Here is a 20,730-nt window from a genome sequence, read left to right as displayed (position 1 = left end):
GAAGAAGAAAAGTGGATGTGCCCACTGACCGACCCAGCTGGTCTTCTAGATTTGACCAGGCCCAGCCCCACTCAGTCTAGGAGCGGATACAAAATGAAAGCCTGTGATGGGAAGGAGGAGGAAGTCTACTGTCTTTGAGAAAAGGGACACCGTGTCCTCAGAGCTCATGGAGTCTTTTCAGATGCTAATATGTTATCCCTTTCAGCCCATGGCTGCTTATTGGGCCTCAGGTATTAACTTTGCTGGGCACTGGTTTGCTTCAGTGTAGGCAGCAGAGATGAGATTTTTTACCTGCATGGCAATGCTTTCTAAGCCACAGGCTTGAAGAATGCCTACAGTAAATTCAGAGGGCGGTTTGGAAGGTGGTGTATCACAGGCCCCTCATTCAGTCATTATTTACACAAGTAGTGCAAACAAGTGGCCATACAAATTGTGTAGGTGTTCTTCCAAAAATGGGTCTCCTGGAAACGGGGGAGAGAGAGAGAGAGAGAGAGAGAGAGAGAGAGAGAGAGAGAGAGAGAGAGAGAAACATCTCTACTGAGATATCACATGCCATAAAATTCACTCTTTTAAATCTACTAACGTAGTTTTTAGTATACTCACAGAATTATACAACCATCATCAGTATCTAATTTTAGACCATTTCTCTTACACACACAAAAAAAATCCCTGACCCTATTAGAAATCATCCCCATACTCTCTCCCCTCCAGCCAGTGAAACCATTCTCTGTGTCCATGAATTTCCCTTATCTGGACATTTCATATAAATAGGATTATCCATTTTGTCTTTTGTGACATAATGTTTTCAAGGTTCATCATGTTATAGCATGAACCCATGCTTCATTCTTTTAAATGACTGAATAATAGTCCACCGTGTGGATGTACCACATTTGTTTATCAGTTGATAGACATTTGGTATGCTTCCACTTTTTAACTATTATAGTGTTACTAGGAGCCCAGTGCACAAATTTGTGCACCTTGAAAGGAACTGTGGGCCTCGAGGCTGCAATGGGCACAGGGGCAGGTCTCGGCCCATCCTCCGCGCCCCCGCCTGGCCCCTCCCACCATGACCCCCAGTCCCCTGTCTGCCAGCAGTCCTGCTCCTGCTGCCACACTCCCACGCGCTGATGGCACCAGCCCCGCTCGCACCCGCTGATGGTGAGGAGCCAGCACCAGTGGTGGGTTCCAGAGCTGACTGCGGGTGCGAGCAGGGCTGGCACCGGCAGTGGGTGCGAGAGGCAGCTTCCGGCCCTGATTGCCCCTCAGGAGCAGGGGGAGGTGGAGAAGCCCTCAGGGGTGATTAGGACCGGCAGCCACCGCTCACACCTGCTGAGCGATTGGGGCCGGAGCCAGGCACCAGGAGCGGGTGCGAGTGCCAGGTGGGACCGCAGTGCATGGGAGCAAAGAATTTTCAGTAACCACCAGAGGCTCACCCTGATGACAGCGAATGGTGCCCCGCCTTGGTCTGGTGCCCCCACTCACCTGCTCCACCATCCCGCTGCAGCTGACACCACCATGTCCCACGTGCACCCCCTGGTGGTCAGCGCACATCATAGCGACCGGTTGTTCAGTTCTTCTGTTTGGTCTATTTGCCTATTAGGTTTTTATATAGAGAGATGAACATTCATGTACAAGTTTTTAGGTGTACCTGGTTTCATTTTTCTTGATTATATCTAGGAGTAGAATTGATGGGTCATATGGTAGCTGAAAGTTTAACTTTTTGAGAAACTACCAAACTATTTTTTAAAGTGGTTGCACCATTTTACAAGCTCACTAGCAATGTATGAGGTTCCAATTTCTTCATATCTTTGTTAATACTTGTTACTACTTTTTTATTTCAGCCATCCTGGTGGGTTTGAATGGTATCTCTCCTATCTGTGTTTTAAAGGGAAGATTTTTTTTGTCTTTGTGTTATTTCATTGAATCATCCAACAAAGATTTATTGTGCATACATATCAGGCAGGGGTGCTGCACTAGACATTGTGCAGGACGCAGAGATGAATAAGAAGAAGTCCCTGCTTTCAGTCTAATTCTCCTCTCTAGGAATTTCCAAATGTAAACAAACTTGCCTTGGACTTGAAGTCATGAGCTCCGAGTTCTGGTCTGAACTCGACTCCTGACCAGGTCTCTTTCCTCTTGAGGCTCGTGCTGAGAGTTTGAGGGGGGCTAGACTAGACCAAGGCCATCGCTCTGACATTCCGTGTTTCTTGTGTGCAGACTCTGCAACCAAGGCAGTTCTTTGTAAAAAACATACAGATATGTGATTTACTGGAGCCGTTGAGGAAACTGGGGAGGAAAGGCGAACTCTGTGCCAGCTCCTTGCACTGCTGGGACCAGTGCTGCGGGCCCATCCTCATGGTGCTTTGCCCGGCAGGCTTCCACCCCGCAGAGTCTAGGCACAGGAATCCTCCTGATGGGAGCTACAGAACAGGAGCTTTTCGCTTTGAAAATCCACACAAAATCCTTTTAGAGATTATTTATAGTGGCTTGGAAGGAATACTTCTAAACTAAGCATATCATCACCAGCCCTGACGTTTATAACGTGAAAATTAGAGGAAGAGAATAACTGTCTACAGCATGGGATTACTATACTGAGTTGCTGTGGAAGAAGCATTTACAATTACTGGTCCTAGAAACCTGAGAGGTTATAACAATTGGGTTTTCCTGTTTATTACAGTTTAGTGCAGTGATGGCGAACCTTTTGAGCTCGGTGTGTCAGCATTTTGAAAAACCCTAACTTAACTCTGGTGCCGTGTCACATATAGAAATTTTTTTATATTTGCAACCATAGTAAAACAAAGACTTATATTTTTGATATTTACTTTATATATTTAAATGCCATTTAACAAAGAAAAATCAACCAAAAAGATGAGTTCGCGTGTCACCTCTGACACGCATGTCATAGGTTTGCCATCACTGGTTTAGTACTTACTGTCAAAATATGAAAGTGGTCTTCCCAAAATTCATAATAAAAAATTAAGGAAATATATAAAAAGGAAAAAAAGATGAGTACTTCTGTATGTTAAGAATACAAATAATATAAAACAATAATACAAATAATATCAGTGAGGCCATCAGTCTAAAAGTAAGAGAGGGAGGATGGTCAATGTATAGAGGAAGTAGAAGGCACTTGGGAAAGGCAGCAGAGAAAGCAAGGGGATCTGAAGAGATTTATGGTATTTTTACAAAAATGGAAACCATAAATGCCGTTGTTGGTGATGCAGGTTTAATTTCAATATTTTCCACTTTGGATCCCCAAATTAATTTTGAATATTGTTCCTGCATATCCTGAAAAATTTTCCAAAGTCACAGAGAAGCTCCTGGCTTTGAAGAAATTGGGCTATTAATCCTGCTAATTCAGTGTCATGGACAGAGCTGACCAGGAGCCAGAAAACCTGGGCTTTGATCCCAGCTCTTCCCCCAACTGAGGGACCTGAGTGAGTCCGTCACCTCCCAGGGTCCTCATCCATAAATGAGGACGCGGGAATGACAGGGGGCATTTTAGGTCTGTGGGACAGAGATGTTTAAGACCTCTCTGAGCCCTGAGAGGTTTTCGTCTTAGAAATTCCATCACCCGACATGCTGTCAAATGCATTAAATGCCTTCTCATGGAATAAACATAACTGTAGCAATTGTGTTGCCTTTAACTGACATGTCAATGTGGCTGATCTTTTTTAAATGTTTGTTGTTATTTTTGCAGTTTTCTTATTTGGAAGCCAGTAACTCCCGCCCCCCAGAATCCAAACATTTTGAAGGCCTTTGAAAATCATGGAGACCCGAGGCCTGGTGGACTCTGAGTCCTGAACGTTCAATGACAGGGCCCAGATGTTTTGCTGCCTCTGGCCCCCGCGTCCAAAGGCCCAGTATAAGGCAGCGTCCAGGGTGGATGGCGCAGAGAATGGTTGCTCCCTAATTGCTCAGAGACAGCCTCGTGGAGCCGTTATTTAAATCGTGCCAAGAAGGATAAGTAGGGTCAATAGAGACAGAAGGGAAGGCCTCCAATATGAATACTAAGAGTCTCAACAATTGATCAGGGCCCAGGATGACTGTCTGTACAGCAGAGACAGCAGCTCTTTGCCTCTCCAAGAGACTGGGCCATCCCAGCGGCTGCCACTAGGTGGCAACCTGCCAAGAGGCTGCAATCCCCTCTGCCTATGGACTTTTTTACGTAACTTAAACAATTCTTAACAAATATCATAATCACATTAACATTGTATTAACTGAAAACTATTACAGTTCCCTGTACCACTTTCTTTAAAATGAAGCATCAGGTGTGTTATTTACCACAGTGGAGAGCTTGATGCTGCCTGGGGATTGAAAGATCAAATGCGAAGAGACATCACTAAAAAAGTGTGCTCTCGCCCTAACCGGTTTGGCTCAGTGGATAGAGCATCGGCCTGCGGAGTGAAAGGTCCCAGGTTCGATTCCGGTCAAGGGCATGTACGTTGGTTGTGGGCACATCCCCAATAGGAGGTGTGCAGGAGGCAGCTGATCGATGTTTCTCTCTCATCGATGTTTCTGACTCTCTATCCCTCTCCCTTCCTTTCTGTAAAAAATCAATTAAAAAGAAAAAGTATGCTCTTAACCTGAAAGCCAGGATTCTGGGGCTTGTTTTTAAACAGCATCTGAGAAGAGGTGAATGTACTCACAGGCTTTGTAAAGTGGGCAAGAATACTGAAGTCAAGAGCCAGGCAAGGGAGTTCTTACGCCCGCCCCAGCTCTGTTCCTGATAGTCACACAGCTTTGTGTCTGCCAGACCCAGATCTCGTGTAGTCACTGATCCTCACAAGCCCTCGGAGATAAAGACCATCACAGATAGGTCTGTGTTCAAAGACGAGGATACTGAGGCCCAGAGCGGAGAAGGAAGTTGAGATCACACAGACAGTGAAGGGCAAGGTCACCTCTCCCACTGAAGCCAGCTCTGGTCCAGTGTTCTTCCCATTCCTGCCAAGCCACTTGCCTCCACCACTTCTTTTACCCTCTGCTACCACCGCGTCCGTCCAGCCATCATCATCTCCCACCCAGATCACTGCAGTAGCCTCCTAACTGGCTGCCCCCACCCCCGTTCCCATCCTTGACCCCTCATGGTCCCTTCTCACCACAACCCCCTTTAAAAATATGTCAGATCAATCAGTTTCCTGCTCAACACGTCCCAATGGATTCCCAATGGCCTCCACCTTTGTAAATAGGAAATAATCCCTTGGCTCTGCTGCAGACAAACCAGTAAGGATGGGGGCGGGAGGGGGGGTGTGTGGCGGGGGGGTGCGAAGGTTAGCGGGGGGGGGGGGGGGTGCGAAGGTTAGTTGGGTGGGGGGAGCAAGCAGAGGAGCGGGCAGGTGGCCTGGCCTCTGCAGCTCCGGCATAGCTACGGGGACCATGGGTCTGACCGAGGGCTTGGTCTCGCTCCAGAAAAAAACAAGTGGCCCAGCGGCGGGTTTCCTGTCCGGTGGGGACTGCTGAGGAGGGCGGGCTGTGTGGCACCCTCTGCACTCGGAGGCTGTCTCTGTGGACAGTGGAGTCTCAGCGCTGCATCTCTCGGCTGCCTTTATTTGAGGACCAGTCTCTTCAAAAATTCTCCACGAGTGAGAAAGGTTCACGATTCCCAGGTAGCCTCATAGATGCATCTGGAGGCAACCAAGGGCCGCTCCACCAGGACTGGTATCCCCAGTGACTAGTTGAGGAAAGTGCAGTCCAAAGAGATGACCTGCCGGAGATCACCGCTATTTGTCTCAGACCCTGGTACCAAGGGCTGGGGCTTTAGCAAGTCACCCTCCTGAGCCTCAGGAAGGAGGGGGAAGAGGAGGGGGAGGGAGGAGGGGGAGGAGAAAAGAAAACCTAGAGATGGGTCTGCAAAGCATCTGTAGATTCTTAAAGCTCTGAAATTCTAGAGCAGGGGTCCTCAAACTACGGCCCGCGGGCCACATGCAAATACAAATATTGTATTTGTTCCCATTTTGTTTTTTTACTTCAAAATAAGATATGTGCAGTGTGCATAGGAATTTGTTCATAGTGTTTTTTTTTTAAACTATAGTCCGTCCCTCCAACGGTCTGAGGGACAGTGAACTGGCCCCCTGTTTAAAAAGTTTGAGGACCCCTGTTCTAGCGTCATTTGATCTATAAATTAGTCTCTAGGTCCCATCCTTGCCCTGATGCCCATAAGAGGAGGTTGGCAAGACCTTTGCCACAGAACTTTATTTGCACTTGGAGACAGTCACAGAATATAGGCCCGGGCACATCTGCCTGCATCTGCACACTCTGCCACCCATCCATCCTGCCTGTCACCGGCGAGAGGCAGAAGCAGCAGGGGTGAGCAGGCGGCCTCCATCTGCCTGGAACACCGAAGGCAAAAAGGGCTCAATATTGGGCCTCTCTGCCACACCTCCCCACACAGAAGCACCCCAAAGCTTGTGGTCCAACAGGACGCAGAGCCTGGGAACAGAACAATTCTGGGCAAGTTTGCCTCTGCCTGACCCAGTCTTCCGGTTCTCCCACGCTTTTGTGAAAACAATGAGGTTGCTGTAGTTTCTTGACTTTGCCTTCTGCGCTGTGTTCTGGCCCCTCTGCCCCAGGCCTCCCGAGGCAGCTGCGGTGAGCCCTGCCCCTGGGCAAGGGCAATGGAGAGCCGGGCCTCCGCAGCACTTCTATCGAAACAGAATGTAAGTCACATGTGTCCTTTTTTAATTTTCTGTAGCCTCATTTAAAAATAGGTGAACATATTTCATTTAATATAACCCAAATATTAGCCTCAAACATGTAACCAGCATAAAGTATTATTTATGAGATATTTCACATTCTCTTTATCTCCTTCGTCTTCAAATGCTGGTATGTACTTTACGTCTATAGCACACCTCAATTTGAACCAGCCCCATTTCAAGGGCTCAATAGCCACAAGTGGCTGGTGGCTTCCATATTAGATCATGAAATACATTGATCTAGAAATACGTGGAAGTCCATGTAATTGCACTTGCCATCATTCTGCTAGTATTAACAATAGACTATTCACATTTTGTTATATGCTCATCTCGTCCTTTCTATGCATAGTATTATTTTTGCAAAGTGGAAGTCACATTGCCCCTACGACTGTATATCCTTCCCTTTCCCTTTTGTGGTATCTTGTTATGTCCCCAAACGCTATTCACAATCATTATCTTCAGTGATAATGCCATAGACTAGCCTATCACTTGAATGTGTCATAAGCTTCTTAACCAAGGCCCAGATGTTGGACAGCTGCGATTTTTCAACATGACAAGTAATGCTGAGATGAGTATTTTTATGTTGCTTGTGCTTCTCAAGGCCTTGGTGTAAATCTCTCTGGTATTCTAGCCATTTTTAACAAAATGATTTTTGAATATCATCCATCAGTCAAACAATATCAACAAGTGATTTCTGAGTGGGAGCTGAAACATTGTGGTTCCTCATCCCACACCGTCGGTACCTGGCTCTGTAACCTAGGGCAAACCACTTCCCAGACCAGAGTTGCTCCATTTATAAAGTAAACTGATGGTATTCGATGATTTTTAAGGGTCTTTCCAGCTCTCACCTTCAGTGATGTCTTCTCCTCACCCTCAGATCTAATCAATTGATCTGTCAAGCTGGTCATTACAAGTCCTGCAAGTCATATCAAAGCCACCTCCTGAACATCTAAAAACCCGCCCACTCCTCCCCAGCCCCACTCACGGTGCCTTTGTGCAGGTCGCCATCAGCACTCATCTGACCTGTGATGGGCGCACCCAGTGCAGAGAGAGCTTAGCTCTGAAGTGAACATTGAAGTCCAAAATCGAGAATAGGGTTCGTGAGGTGCGTGGGAAAGCCGGGGCTGGCACCGAGGAGATGCCCAATGAATGTTTGCTGCATTTGAATCTGAAACCAGCTTCAGGAGACCCACCCTGTTCCTGAAAGGTTGCCAGGGAGTTCACAGTGAAGGGGAGCCTCACCCTGCCCCAGGCACTGGGTGCCCTGAGTGCTGTGGGAAGACAAAGACGCTGCAGCTTCCCCACAGGGGCTGACAGTCCCGAGGGGGACATAGGAGCCCCTGTACACAAAACAAGCTTGCCTCGGGCGGGGCGGCGTCTGCAATGGGAAATCCAGATGGAGAGCAGAACCATTATCAGAGCAATTCAGGCAGGCCTGCTGTCGATGAAGGGCTTAAAGAAACAAACGTGTTCTATTTCTCTTGTGAACCCAGGGGCCAGGGCAGCCTGGGGAAGCCAGAGGCCGTGGCTCTGGAAGACCAGCACTCCGGCCGGTGCTCTATGATCTTAGGCAAACACTGAAGCTCCCTATATTTTTTTAATCCTCACCCGAGGATATGTTTTGTTTTGCTTGTTTTTTAAAAATTGATTCTTAGAGAGGGAGGGAGGGGGGGAGAAAAACATCAAGGCTCAATGGTTGTGTGTTGACCTATGAACCAGGAGGTCATGGTTCGATTCCCAGTCAGGGCACATGCCCAGGTTGCAGGATCGATCCCCAGTGTGAGGCATGCAGGAGGCAGCTGATCAATGATTCTCTCTCATATTGATGTTTCTGTCTCTCTCTCCCTATCCCTTCCTCTCTGAAATCAACACACACACACACACACACACACACACACACACACACACACAAAACCCACAAACAAACAAAAATTGATGTGAGAGAAAAACATCAGTCAGTTGCCACCTGGATGTGCCCTAACTGGGGATCAAACCCAAAACCTAGGTATGTATCCTGACAGGAAAAAAAAATCATGACCTTTTGGTGTTCAGGACGATGCTCCAACCAACTGAGATCTCTAGCCAGGGCCTGAAGCCATTTTTGATCTCGGTATCATCACTGGTCAAATGGACCTAGAGTAACACCAATCTTGCCCAAACCTAACCACCTACTACACTGAGTTGTGAGGTTGCACACCATGATTATGAATGGGGAAAACAGTTATTAAATGGAGCAATCTACTAGCTACACAGGCCACTGACAATGTGTCTCCTAAGATCCTACTCCTCCTACAGGAGACGTTCGATAATTGTAAGTAACATTTGTATCGGACTTTATCATGTGACAGGCAATTTTATGTGCATTTTTTCTATTTTGTTTCCAAAGTCCCATAAATGTTATCATTTGCTCCTTTTGCACTTAAGGATATGGAGATGGAGGGAACTTAAATAAGTTGTTCAAGTTTACACTCTGTGAGGACCAGATAGATGAAGGCCCTCTGACTCCTTGGCTCTCATTCTTTCCCTTACATCAGTGGTTCTCAACCTTCTGGCCCTTTAAATACAATTCCTCATGTTGTGACCCAACCATAAAATTATTTTCGTTGCTACTTCATAACTGTAATGTTGCTACTGTTATGAATCGTAATGTAAATATCTGATATGCAGGATCGTCTTAGGCGACCCCCATGAAAGGGTCGTTAGACCGCCAAAGGGGTCGCCACCCACAGGTTGAGAACCGCTGCCTTACATGGTGACCTTCTCGTTAACACCCTGATCACCACCGCATTAATATCATTAACATAGATATTCATCACATTTGCTGTATTTATTTCCCTTTGATCAGGACACTAAAACACCAAGATCAGGGGTCTGAAAAAATTGCCTGACACGTGAGGACAGCAAGTTCCCTTTTGGGTACTAAGGCAGAGTGGCTGTCCCCATCTGATTTGCATGTTATGCCATACAGCAGGAAATATCTAAGCTGACAAATAGGATATTTACAGCTGCAACAGATACTTGGCAGTTAGTTTTTAACAATTGTTGCAAATGTGATTTATTTGCTATTATACAAGGGCATTACTGTGCGAATATGACTCCTGAAATTAGCTTCCGTTTAGCAAGGGGCCCTGACAGCTTGACCTCCTAATATCCTTATAATGATGCCATTTACATTCAATGCTTACTCAAGTCACTCGATGCTAGATTTGTTTGAGAGGAGTCCACTCTGGGGCAGATGTATTATGTACTTTGCCATACCGAGTTGGTGTGGGGGGCACACGGAGGCCTTCTAAGAGGAAGAAAAATGTTTAATCAAGTCTTCGGAAAATGTGTTAGTTTCCAACTTCCTACAGTGAAAATGCATTACTGCTAATTGCAGCATACTCCAGAAATACAATACTTCATGTTTTCTCCGCAAGACATTTCCATGGTGTGGATTATATTAAACCAGAACATGTTTTGATCCTCAGCAACTTTAACTTCTAATTTGACTGGGAAACTGGTACAGGGAGAGGACTGGGTGGGCCAAGATGAGCGCCGTCGCCTCCAGCAGGGAATGGGAAGAGGGTGGACTGGAAGCCAGGCAGAACTGGGTTCCAGTCCCAGCACCGCCCCTTCCTAGCTGGGTGGCACTGGGTGCCTCTCGGAACCTCTGTTTCTCCCTCTATGGCATGGGGTGTTACTCTTTAGGCTACTATAAAGATCTGAGGTGGTTGTGAAGCACCTGGCACATTGTAGGCACTTGGTACGTGGGAGGCAGTCATGTCTGTGTTGCTTTTCAAAGCTCAAGTGTCATGTCTCCACGATGCAGCCCTGACTTCACTGGACAAACGCAGTCTGTCCTTTCTTTCTGCTTCAGCAGCACTCTGTTCTGCCCTTGATCACGTCCAGTGCTGCACTGTGCTGTAATTAATTGAATACGTATGTCTCTGGGCTCCCCTTCTTGATCGCAGAACTTGTGCCCATTTACCTTTGACACCCCGATGCCTAGCACAGGAATATGCCTTGAGCATCGAACTGAGGAGGACTCTAGGGTGCTCTGGCTTCAGTGTGGGCTTGGGGATAACAGGGCAAGCATGGGGAGGGGAGAGGTAGTACATGACCCACTTTTGCCATCTCTAGCGTAGCACCTAGTAGATGCTCAGTAAATATCTGTCCAAGGAATTAGTGCCCGTCCCTAAGCAGTAGCTTGTAGTAACATATAGTGTACATATGTCTACTTTCAAAGCATTCTAACTTTTATTGCGTCATAGTGTTCCTCTAATAGCCCTGCAATTCAGCCTGGGCGGGTGTTATCATGGTTCCCAGCTGGGATACTATGGCATCGTGGGGTAGCAAAGTGACTTTCCTGCCCCTCACGGTAAAGCAGTGGTGGAACTAAGACTGACATGCCAACCTCGAGTCTCCCTTAGTGTCGCATTGAAATTCCCTGGAGGCCAGCACTGCTTTTTCCGGAATCAGGGCCAACTGCCCTTTTCTCATCTTTGCTCACTCTTCCCCCTTTGTTTGCTGTCCTTGAGTTGCCCATCCCCTCACGCTTCTGTCCAGTCTCATTTCTCAGTGGAAAACATTGCATGACCATCTTAGAAACGGCAGACAACGCCGAGTCCACAGGAGCACCGTGGCTCGGGCACAGCGACCAGACTGCCTTAGCCAGGCGTCTTCCCTTGTGGAACTTCCCACAAGAACCTGGAATCTTTTGATTCCACCCAGACTGGAGGTGCCATCCCGCCGCTGCAGGAAGTAGAAACAGAAGCAAAAATAGCCACCCGCTGGTTCAGTTGGGTCCCCTGTGGTTTGGGCAGGGCTGGGTGGGTGTGGCTTCCTCCCCCTCCTGGCTAATCTCCCCCACCCTCCTGCTTCAATCAGGTGTGGGCAACAGGCCTCGACCTGGCGTACAGCGACCAGCTGGCCCTGACTCAGCTCGCCTTGTACCTGACCAACGGCCACCTGGACTGCAGTATTAGCACCCTGACAGTGCCCCCGCGCCCTCCCAAGGAAGAGAAGAAGAAGAGCCACCTGACTACCCTGTCCGTGCCGGTAAGCAACAGCAGCTGCCCGGGGCTCCCGGGGCTCCCGGGGCTCCCGTGTTCGGCAGCACTGGCCGCCGCTTCCTGAGCTCTTGCGCTGCGCCAGGCTCTTCGGTTTAGAGCAGTGGTTCTCAACCTGGGCTGCACATTAGAATCACCTGGGAAGCTTCTTAAAATCTTGATTTCTGGGCCTCATCCTCCGGAAATTCTGTTTCTTTGTTATGGGGTGGGGCCACCACATTAGTAACAACGAACAGAATTTCCGGAGGATGGGGCCCAGAAATCAGGATTTTAAAAAGATTCCCAGGTGAGTCTAATGTGCAGCCCAGGTTGAGAACCACTGGTTTAGAGAGAGGAAAGAACCTCAGGCAAGTCACTTCACCTCTTCAAAATGTGTTTCTGGACCATAAGTGCACAGGTCAAAGGAGAGGGGAGAGGGCATTCCAGAAGGAGGAAGGTCTGGGTGGGAGGGGGAGAGCATGGGTGTTCCAGGCTTACATCTGTGTGGTGTTTCCCTCGGTTCTCTCCTCAGCTCACTTCCCTGGGCAAGTACAGCTGCTTCCATTACCAGCAACTCCTGATAAAACCCAGATTTTTCTAACCCCAATATTTTTTAGCTTCAGATTCCTAAACCCAATATAGTCTCCAGAACTTCCCTGCAAAGTCCTCATGGTCACACTATCCAAAACCGCATTTGTCATCTCCCTTCCCTATACTTCCCCTTGGTGGGTCAGGCCAGAGGCCCATCGGACACACTTGTCCGCCTGTCAACCAGCGGCCGTGGGGCTGGCGGAGGTCTGCCAACCGCAGATCCCTGGGTCACAAAGGGTACATCCCCATGGGGACGGTGGGCTGGGTCAGTCATGGAGAAGGAGAACAACAGTCAAGAGACCAGACGGGCCTTCGTGTGTTGGGATATGCGAGGGGATGGGGCTCGGCCACAGCTGCTCTGACAGCTGCCAGAGGTTTCTTCTGCCTCGCAACAGTGGGCTTCATACCCTTTTCGCAAAGGGAGCTCGACTTGAGGTCCAAATATATCAAACAGATGAAAGAGGAATGCCAGCGGCTAATGGGACCCCACACTGGTGCCCTAGGTACCTTTTCAGAGAAGTGTCTCCCACCTCTCTGCTGAGCCTCTCTGGGTTCCGGAGAGGCCTCTGGATTTAAAAAGCCCTTGTTTGACAGTCCCCTGGGGTCCCCAGCGTCACCCTCCTTGACAGGAACGCAGTGTACATTTGGAAGGGTAGCCTGGAGAGGGTGCCAGATGTCCTGGGGGACTTAGGTAGCAGCCTTTTTCTCCTCCTCAACCCACCTGTCGTGTGGGGTACCCTTGCTCGCAGGAACCCCCTCGATCTTTCTGCTCATTAAGAAGAGAAGTAGAGCTGGACTCGGGAGGAGAAACAGACCCGTTTTAATCAGGCCCTGGGACCTGCTGAGAAGCTCTGAGGTCCAACACCACCTATGGCCTTCATCCAACCAAAGGGACCTCCAGGATCGATCCCAAGTTCAACGCTAGAGGGAAGGACAGCCGTAAAACTGGAGTCCTTCTGGCTTAGCGAACCCAACTCCGTGACTTTTCTAAAAGGAAGCTGGAAGCTGTGTTGGTGTTCAACAGGAGACTTGCCACGACAATTTGTTCCATTGAAGTACGTTGCTTCAGAAGGCCATAAGCAGAAGTTGTGCTTAGAATGAGAAGCACTCTTTTATTTTCCCCATCTTGCCTGCAGGTTTCAGTCCCAGCTACCGGCAGCATATGGGAATTCTCCCGTGATCAAGAGTCTTAAACACTTTTAGGAATTGCCTGCACCCAAGAGGGAAGCATTATGATCTTCAATAATTCAAATGTCTCTGCAATCACTGAAGAAAGCTAGGCAGGTTTTCTGACGTGGAGTAAATTGAAAGTGCTTTTGGTTTTAGGAAGATCAATGAATGTTCTCACCCTAGTGCCACTGTGCATGTGTGTTCGCACACATGCCCCCATGCACGTGTACATACATGATAGGCGATTGTCTTTTTTAATTGATTTTAGAGAGAGAGGAAGGGGGAGAGATGGAGAGAGAAACATTGATTTGTTGTTCCACTTATTTGCGCATTCATTGGTTGGTTCTTCCATGTGCCCTGACTGGGGGTCAAACCCACAACCTTGGCGTATCCAGACAACACTCCACCACCTGAGCTACCCGGCCAGGGCCGTGATCGGTGATTTTTAAAAAGTCAAGAGACCCGATGGGCCTTAGTGCACACACAGTGCAATTGACCATCCAACTGAAGCTTCCTGAACATGTGTGAACAGACTGTGAAGCTGTCAGGTTTATGATCAGTCTGTTGAAAGCCCCCTTTGAAGACGGAAGAGAAAGGAACTACACAGACGAAACCATAATGAGGGCCCATCCAGAACTAACGCCTGGAAAATGCTTCCTTGGGGCCGGTCCGTCCCTTTAAGTAACATGCTATGCATGGGGGAAGCAAAAACTTCTCCGGACTCGAAGAGGAGCTGTCGTCCCACGTCTGAAGCAGGTGGCAAAGAACTGTCATTGAGACCCATTTAGGCCAGGTGCATGGGTCTCTGACCCAGGGCCCTCCACAGATGACCCATGGAATTCAGAAACAAGACGTGGTGAGTCCCAGAGGTGCACGTGTTAGAAATGAAAAGAAGTCACCTAACAAATTTTAAACTTTTAATGTAACGTTCTGTCAGGATAGGCATAAGTGGTCACCCTTTCCGACCTGTTTTTACGCCTCCTGTCTCTCTGTGGGCCCCTCCGCACCGCGGTTGGTGAGTGGCCAAGAGACCATCTTTGCAAACATCTTCAAACAACCCAAGTCATTTATAAGCATTTTTAACAGCACACAATCTGTAATGAATGATTAAGTAAAACCTTTTGTGTTAAATTATGATGTTAATAATGATTCTGTCCCCGGTAATTTATTATGAATTCTCCGATGCTTCGGGTTTGATTTTGATAGAATGCAGCAACAACCAAGTTTATGTGATGACTTTATTTTTAGAATTCCTCCTTGGAAGGCACACATTTCCCCCACTACTGCTGCTCCTGTAATTATATACAAAACCAATCACTCATTACAGTTAGGATACATTATCTTCCAGACAGATGAGGCTAAATAAGCAGCACATTAATAATTCAGAGAGCAGTTCATTATGCATGTGGATGCCTGCTTCGTAACTGAAATAAGAACCCCATCAGCCTCTGCCAACCCTTAAACAATAGTTCTGTGTTATTGCAGCCGCATTCAAGTTTACGCTTGTTAAACTGCTACTTGGATTATTTTATCAAACATTCATTTATTTGTGGTCCCTTACTGCCGAGAACAGATTTTGGAAGCTCCTTTTTTAAGTTAATGATTTGAGCAATGGGTGTTATTAATTCTCAGAATATTATAAACATGATTAATTTTCAGGCAGAGATTTATTACATAAGGATTTCAACTATGTCAACTGAAATGCATCACTGTCAAAACAAGTATCATGGCAAAAATAGAATATGCTCCACACTTCAAGTGCCGGTGCTCAGAACTAAATCGATTTAAATTGTGGCAGAAGCAAAATTACATTCTCCAGTGAAAAGGAGTATTTCCAGCTTCCTTTATTTGGCTGGAAGCGTTCTTGTTAGATTGTGATTTAGAAAGGTAGTTTAATAAAACTAGACTTCTACCGATAATGTGTTGTCTTCTATTTTCTCCCCCTTGTTTTACTAGAAAGGGCTAACCTCTGGGATTCCCACACATTCCCAATGTGGCCAGTGGGAATTTGAAGTGAAGAGCACTAGTCAGAAGTCAGGGGTCATGAATTCTGATTCTCTGTCTGCCTCAGTTTCCTCATTTGTAAAAGAAGGGAGAGCTAAATGACCTCAAGTTCTCCTGAGGGATTTGATTTTGTGGGGTCTAGAAAGTGGGGCTCCCTACCAAGCCTTGCCCAGGCAGCCTCGTATATAGGGGGGAGGAGACATGTCCTGTAAGGGGACACAGGAAGGGGCCATCCCTCCACACCCCAGCCTTCAATTAAAAGGTCTTGTTCTTGCAGAATCTTTTAGGAAGGAGTAATAATGTCGTGACAGGTCACATCCTAAGTCTTCATCAGCCATTACCTTAGCTATCAGTCATACTTTCAGCAAAAATCAACTAGAAGTAAATTCAGCAAGTATTTAGTCAATAACTGCTTTGTGCCAGACACTCTACTAAGCCCAGAGGCGATAGGATGAGTAGCAAAGAGCTCCAACTTTACTAGGGAACACAGGTGGGTCAGCAGATAACTATAATGCATATAATAATACAATCATATTAGGCGGGTGCTATTATTATGCTTGTTTTTAGATCAGAAGACCAAGGTTAAGAGATGCTAAGCAAGTGTAGAAGCCAAGGTTTAAGCCCAGGCCTGTCAGACATTAGGGCCTGTGTGTCTGACCATTGTGCTATCCACCCTGCCTTGCAGTGGCTGAGCATCAGTGACTCAGCCCCAGAACAGAGCTTAAGCTCATCCCTGAAGAAGTCTCTGGCCACAGAGAAAGCTCATCTTCCAAAAGAGGCTTCATCTACCTGTGTGATGAGGTTGTTGCCATTATCCACTGGATTCTAATCTGCTCTGAGCCTGGCCGAGACTCAGTGAGCATTGAATGGACCGGGTGGTTGTGGAGGAGGCTTCTGATACTATAAAACCCATCTAGGTCATGATGTCCTTGGCAAACTTTACAGCATCCGAAGAGAGTGGATTATACAAGTTGCCCTTTTACAAATGGTGTTTTATCTTTGTATAATGTTTTATACTTAAAATAGAAATGAGCATATTTGAACCCCTGATAATCTTGAGAAATAAAGAAGACAGGGGTTATCATATCCATTTTACAGATTAGGGAACTGAGGTTATGTAAAGTTAAGTGAGCTTCCCAAGGTCATAGAGTTAAGTAAGTGGCAAAGCCCGGGTCTTCGGAGTTAAGTCCCTTTCTAAAGAAAAAGTTGATTGGTCAGTTGGTCAGTTTTATTTTAAACTAGAGGCCCAATGCACAAATTTGTGCACCAGTGGGGCCCCTCAGTCTGGCCTACGGGATTAGGCTGAAACCCGCTCTCCGACATCCCCCGAGAGGTCCCTGAGGGGATTGCAAGAGGGCACAGGCCAGACCAAAGGACCCCACTGGTGCACGATCGGGCTGGGGAGAGACATGGGAGGGCTCCACAGTGTGTTCAGCCCATCTCGTTCAGTCCCGACCAGCTGGACCCCAGCAGCAAGCTAACCTACTGGTCGGAGCTTCTGCTCCCTGATGGTCAGTGCACATCATAGCAACTGGTTGACCAGTCGACTGTCTGCCCCCTGGTGGTCAGTGCACGTATAGCAAGCGGTTGAGCAGCCTTAGCATATCATTAGCATATTATGCTTTGATTGATTGAATGGCCGATCGGACACTTAGCATATTAGCCTTTTATTATATAGGATAATTTCCCTTATTTGTGAAATTATTTTAATTAAGAAATAATAATGAGCTCACAGTTTTATAAGCATATTATTTTATTAAAATATTTTTATTGATTTTTTTTTAGAGAGAGCAGGGGAGAGGGAAAGAGAAAAACATTGATATGAGAGAGAAACATTGATCAGCTGCCTCTTCTGTGTGCCCCTAGAGATCAAACCTACAACCTGGGTATGTGCCCTGACCGGGAATCAAACTGGTGACCTTTTGCTACACGGGATGATACTTAACCAACTGAGCCACACCAGCCACAGCAATGAGCTACCATTTTTTGAGTGCTTTCTCTGTGCCAGACACTGTTCCACGGTCCTTACATACTCATCCAAACCTCACGACAACACTGTGCCCTGTGCTATCAGGCTGGATAAAAGACAGCCCCAGATCACTGACACCTTTTTCCTATAGAAACCACAGAGCTGGTTAAGTCTTAAAAAATATAGGAGTATCATGTATGTTCATCTTTGTTAGCATGATAATTACACAATTATTAGGCACTTAATATATGCCAGGAATTTCACCGAGCATTAGGGATGCAAAAACATTTTGACAAACTCCTGTCCTTGAGGAGTTGGAAAGAAATACAAAATAGCACCGACACAAGGAGAAACCTACACCCACATTTAAGTGCCAGTTGAGCAACAGCCCCACAACCTGCTGCTAAAGTTCCTGGGATCAACTGTGGACTGGGGGAATGGGGTGAGGGAGTGGGCAGGGAACGCCTTATTAACAACATAGAAGTCAGTCCATCCCTAAATACTAAGACAGCCACTAAGTGGTGAGGAGAGGGAGACCCCACCCCCCAGAAGAAAGAACAGAAGCAAAGAGCCCCTGGTCTGTTAGGAGATGGCAATGGCCCTGCTGGGCTGAGGCAGAGAACCTGGGGGTGGGCAGTGAGAGAAGTGGTGGGAGTGGTCCACTGAGCACGTTTGGGAGAGTCTGCCCACCTAGCCAGGTATGTGGACTGCATCTTAAGGCAAGGAGGAGACACTGGAGAGTTCCGAGCATCGACCATCCTGGGTTCAGGAGACAACCAGTCCCATGGTCGTGCTCAGAGCCCCAGGGACCAGCGGGGAAAGGACCCGCCTGGGGAATAACGTTCAGTGTAGGTCCAAAATGCTCCAGGCCCGGTAGATGCTTTCAAAGAAACAGCAACACAGATAATAGCTGCCATTTATCAGGTGTCAGGAGCTGTGCTAGGTGCTTATTTAATCATCCAAGTTCGAGATCACACGTAGAGCAAGTGGCTTAGTCCGGTTGTGGACCTCAGTCAGTCTGACCCCATGTAACATTTCACTACAGACTTCTGCTGGCATCCTCACCTCCCACGGAGGACGGAGAGCAGCTCCCCAGCCAGCAAAGTCTGGACGAGGATGGTGATGGTGATGGAAAAGAGGAGGCAGCTTGGAGACATACACCCAATATCCTGGCTTTGCTTTCAGATTCTTTATGACTCAGAGCCAAGGTCTAGCAGGAGGGGGAATTGCAGCCTGTGTCTGCAGAGAGGAAGAAACCTCGGGCCAGCCTGTCCTCACTTGCTGTCCAGAAACACACACTGGACACTGAGCTCTTCTGCACGGTTTAGAGCCAAGACAAACAGCACTGCTCTGGATCCTGCTACCAGACGCCTGCCTACCTCTCTCCTTCACTGACTGGGGCCTGATCTCGTATTTGCTGGTTTATATACTATGGCAGCATAAGACAAGTTTAGAAGACAAAAATAACCTTGGAATTATCTTGTGAATTCATGGTAATTACCATGCAATTACATGCTCAGTAACCACAATGGAATTCCAGAGTATTTACAGTTCACTTCCATATACAAGCGCTCAGGCTTCTGGGCCTTCGTGGTGCAGGCAGGAGCATGGCACGGCGGGGCATGGCAGGGCGAGCAGGCCTGGGGACCATGCTCTTCCCCCACTGACCCAGCAGCTGAGCCAGAACTTCTTGTAGCTGGAAAGCCCACCAATAATTCCTGACAAGTCTACCAGAAACACACCCTCTTCCAGAAGATGTCCTCTGAGGCCAAGGACTAGAGTGGCTGCCCTGAGCTGTCACTCTCTAGGGATGGTGTGACTAACCTCTGCTCTTTCTGAATCACTGGCTTCTGCCACAACGCACTCATTAACCGCAAGTCCCCTGAATTATATATCCTTTGAGGTCTTAAGTCAGAGGGAAGTACTATCCAGTTATTGTATTTTGTTTATCTATTCTTTCTTTCATTCAGAAAACATGGATTGCCTGTTTTGTGCTCACAACTTGCCCAGCCTTGGGATTCAGAAACCAAACAGTGCCTGCCCTCAGGAAGCCTCTGGCCATGTAAGGGGGTCAACCAGGGGAACAACTCCTGATCGGCCAGGTGACGGCAAGTACAGGTGTGAGACCAATGAGGCTCAAAGAGGTTTTCTCTTGTAAAAAGGAAATTCCCAACGGCTACAAATGGGACAATACTAACGGAGGCACACAAACCAAGACGCATGATGAGCCTGGGAACCTAACATTTTTATAGATGTGGACTCAGCTTACACGTGGGAAGAGCAGGCTTCATTAATAGTCCTGACGACGGGACCATCAGATATAATACTTTCTGTCAGTGTTGAAGAGACATAATATGTGGGGGAAATATGTCTCAAAAGTGACCGTGAAATTGTGTGTGTGTGTGTGTGTGTGTGTGTGTGTGTGTGTGTGTGTGTGATGTTCAGTCTCTGCTGGGCACTCAGTCAGCCTCAGTTCCCCGTGTGATCCCAGGGACACACAGAGAGAGAGTGAAGCATCACCATAGATAGTATCAGGTCTCATGAACCTTGCAGTCCGCTGGGGATCAACAGCATATTTTCCTTCTATTCCAAGTACTGCACTAGGGCAGGCACCTGGTTGCCCAGCACTTGAAGGATCCCAAAGTTCAAAATCTGGGCCAGGAGCCCTCATTTTCTATGCCCAAAGGTTGGCCGTGGCCCTGTTTGCCATTCTCCAAGTTTCCAGTTATCCAAGGACAAATATAATTGATTGTCAAAGACAAATATCACATGTCATGAAGGACATGCTACAGAACTGCCAGGTTCCAATACTTTCTTTTGTACATATTAAATTTTAAATATGTTTTTAAGAAATATTACAGCTGAAATACTTTAGGCCTACTGGAGCCAGCCTCTTCGGGGTAGCTCCCACTGATAGGCAGGCAAAATAAAGAATGTCAGTTTCCCAAAGAAAGCAGTTGAAATAACAATTGTAACATTGGTGGTGCCAAGGAGCGGACTGTGCTGAGTGACTTGCTTCCGAAGAGTACAGTGTAGAAAGGGGGAAAGTCTACCTACGCGAGAAACCTGGCCAACGGCACCTTCACCAGAGATCAGGATGCCTCATCAGCACCCTTGATTGAAGGTGATGAGAAGGGCAGTTTCCCCATGTGGTCCTCCTCTCAAAAACACATTACCCCATTCAAATCATGAGAAACATCAGACAAACCCAACGTGAGGGGCATTCTATGAAACAGCTAAACAGTGCTCCTCAAAACTGTCAAGATCATCGAAA

At 47.3% G+C, this 20,730-nt stretch overlaps 1 protein-coding gene across 1 annotated transcript in view; it reads left to right on the top strand.

Moving 5' to 3' along the window:
• The window catches only part of IQCH (IQ motif containing H), a 198,818-nt gene that overhangs the window by 163,588 nt on the left and 14,500 nt on the right, over positions 1-20,730 (top strand). The window contains exon 18 of the mRNA XM_059697431.1: positions 11,562-11,732. Within this exon, the coding sequence (XP_059553414.1) occupies positions 11,562-11,732 (171 nt within the window). The remainder of the gene's footprint in view (positions 1-11,561; positions 11,733-20,730) is intronic.

This window comes from Myotis daubentonii, chromosome 1 (assembly GCF_963259705.1).
Source record: "Myotis daubentonii chromosome 1, mMyoDau2.1, whole genome shotgun sequence".
Lineage (NCBI taxonomy): Eukaryota > Metazoa > Chordata > Mammalia > Chiroptera > Vespertilionidae > Myotis > Myotis daubentonii.
This window is presented reverse-complemented; position numbering and strand designations above follow the sequence as displayed.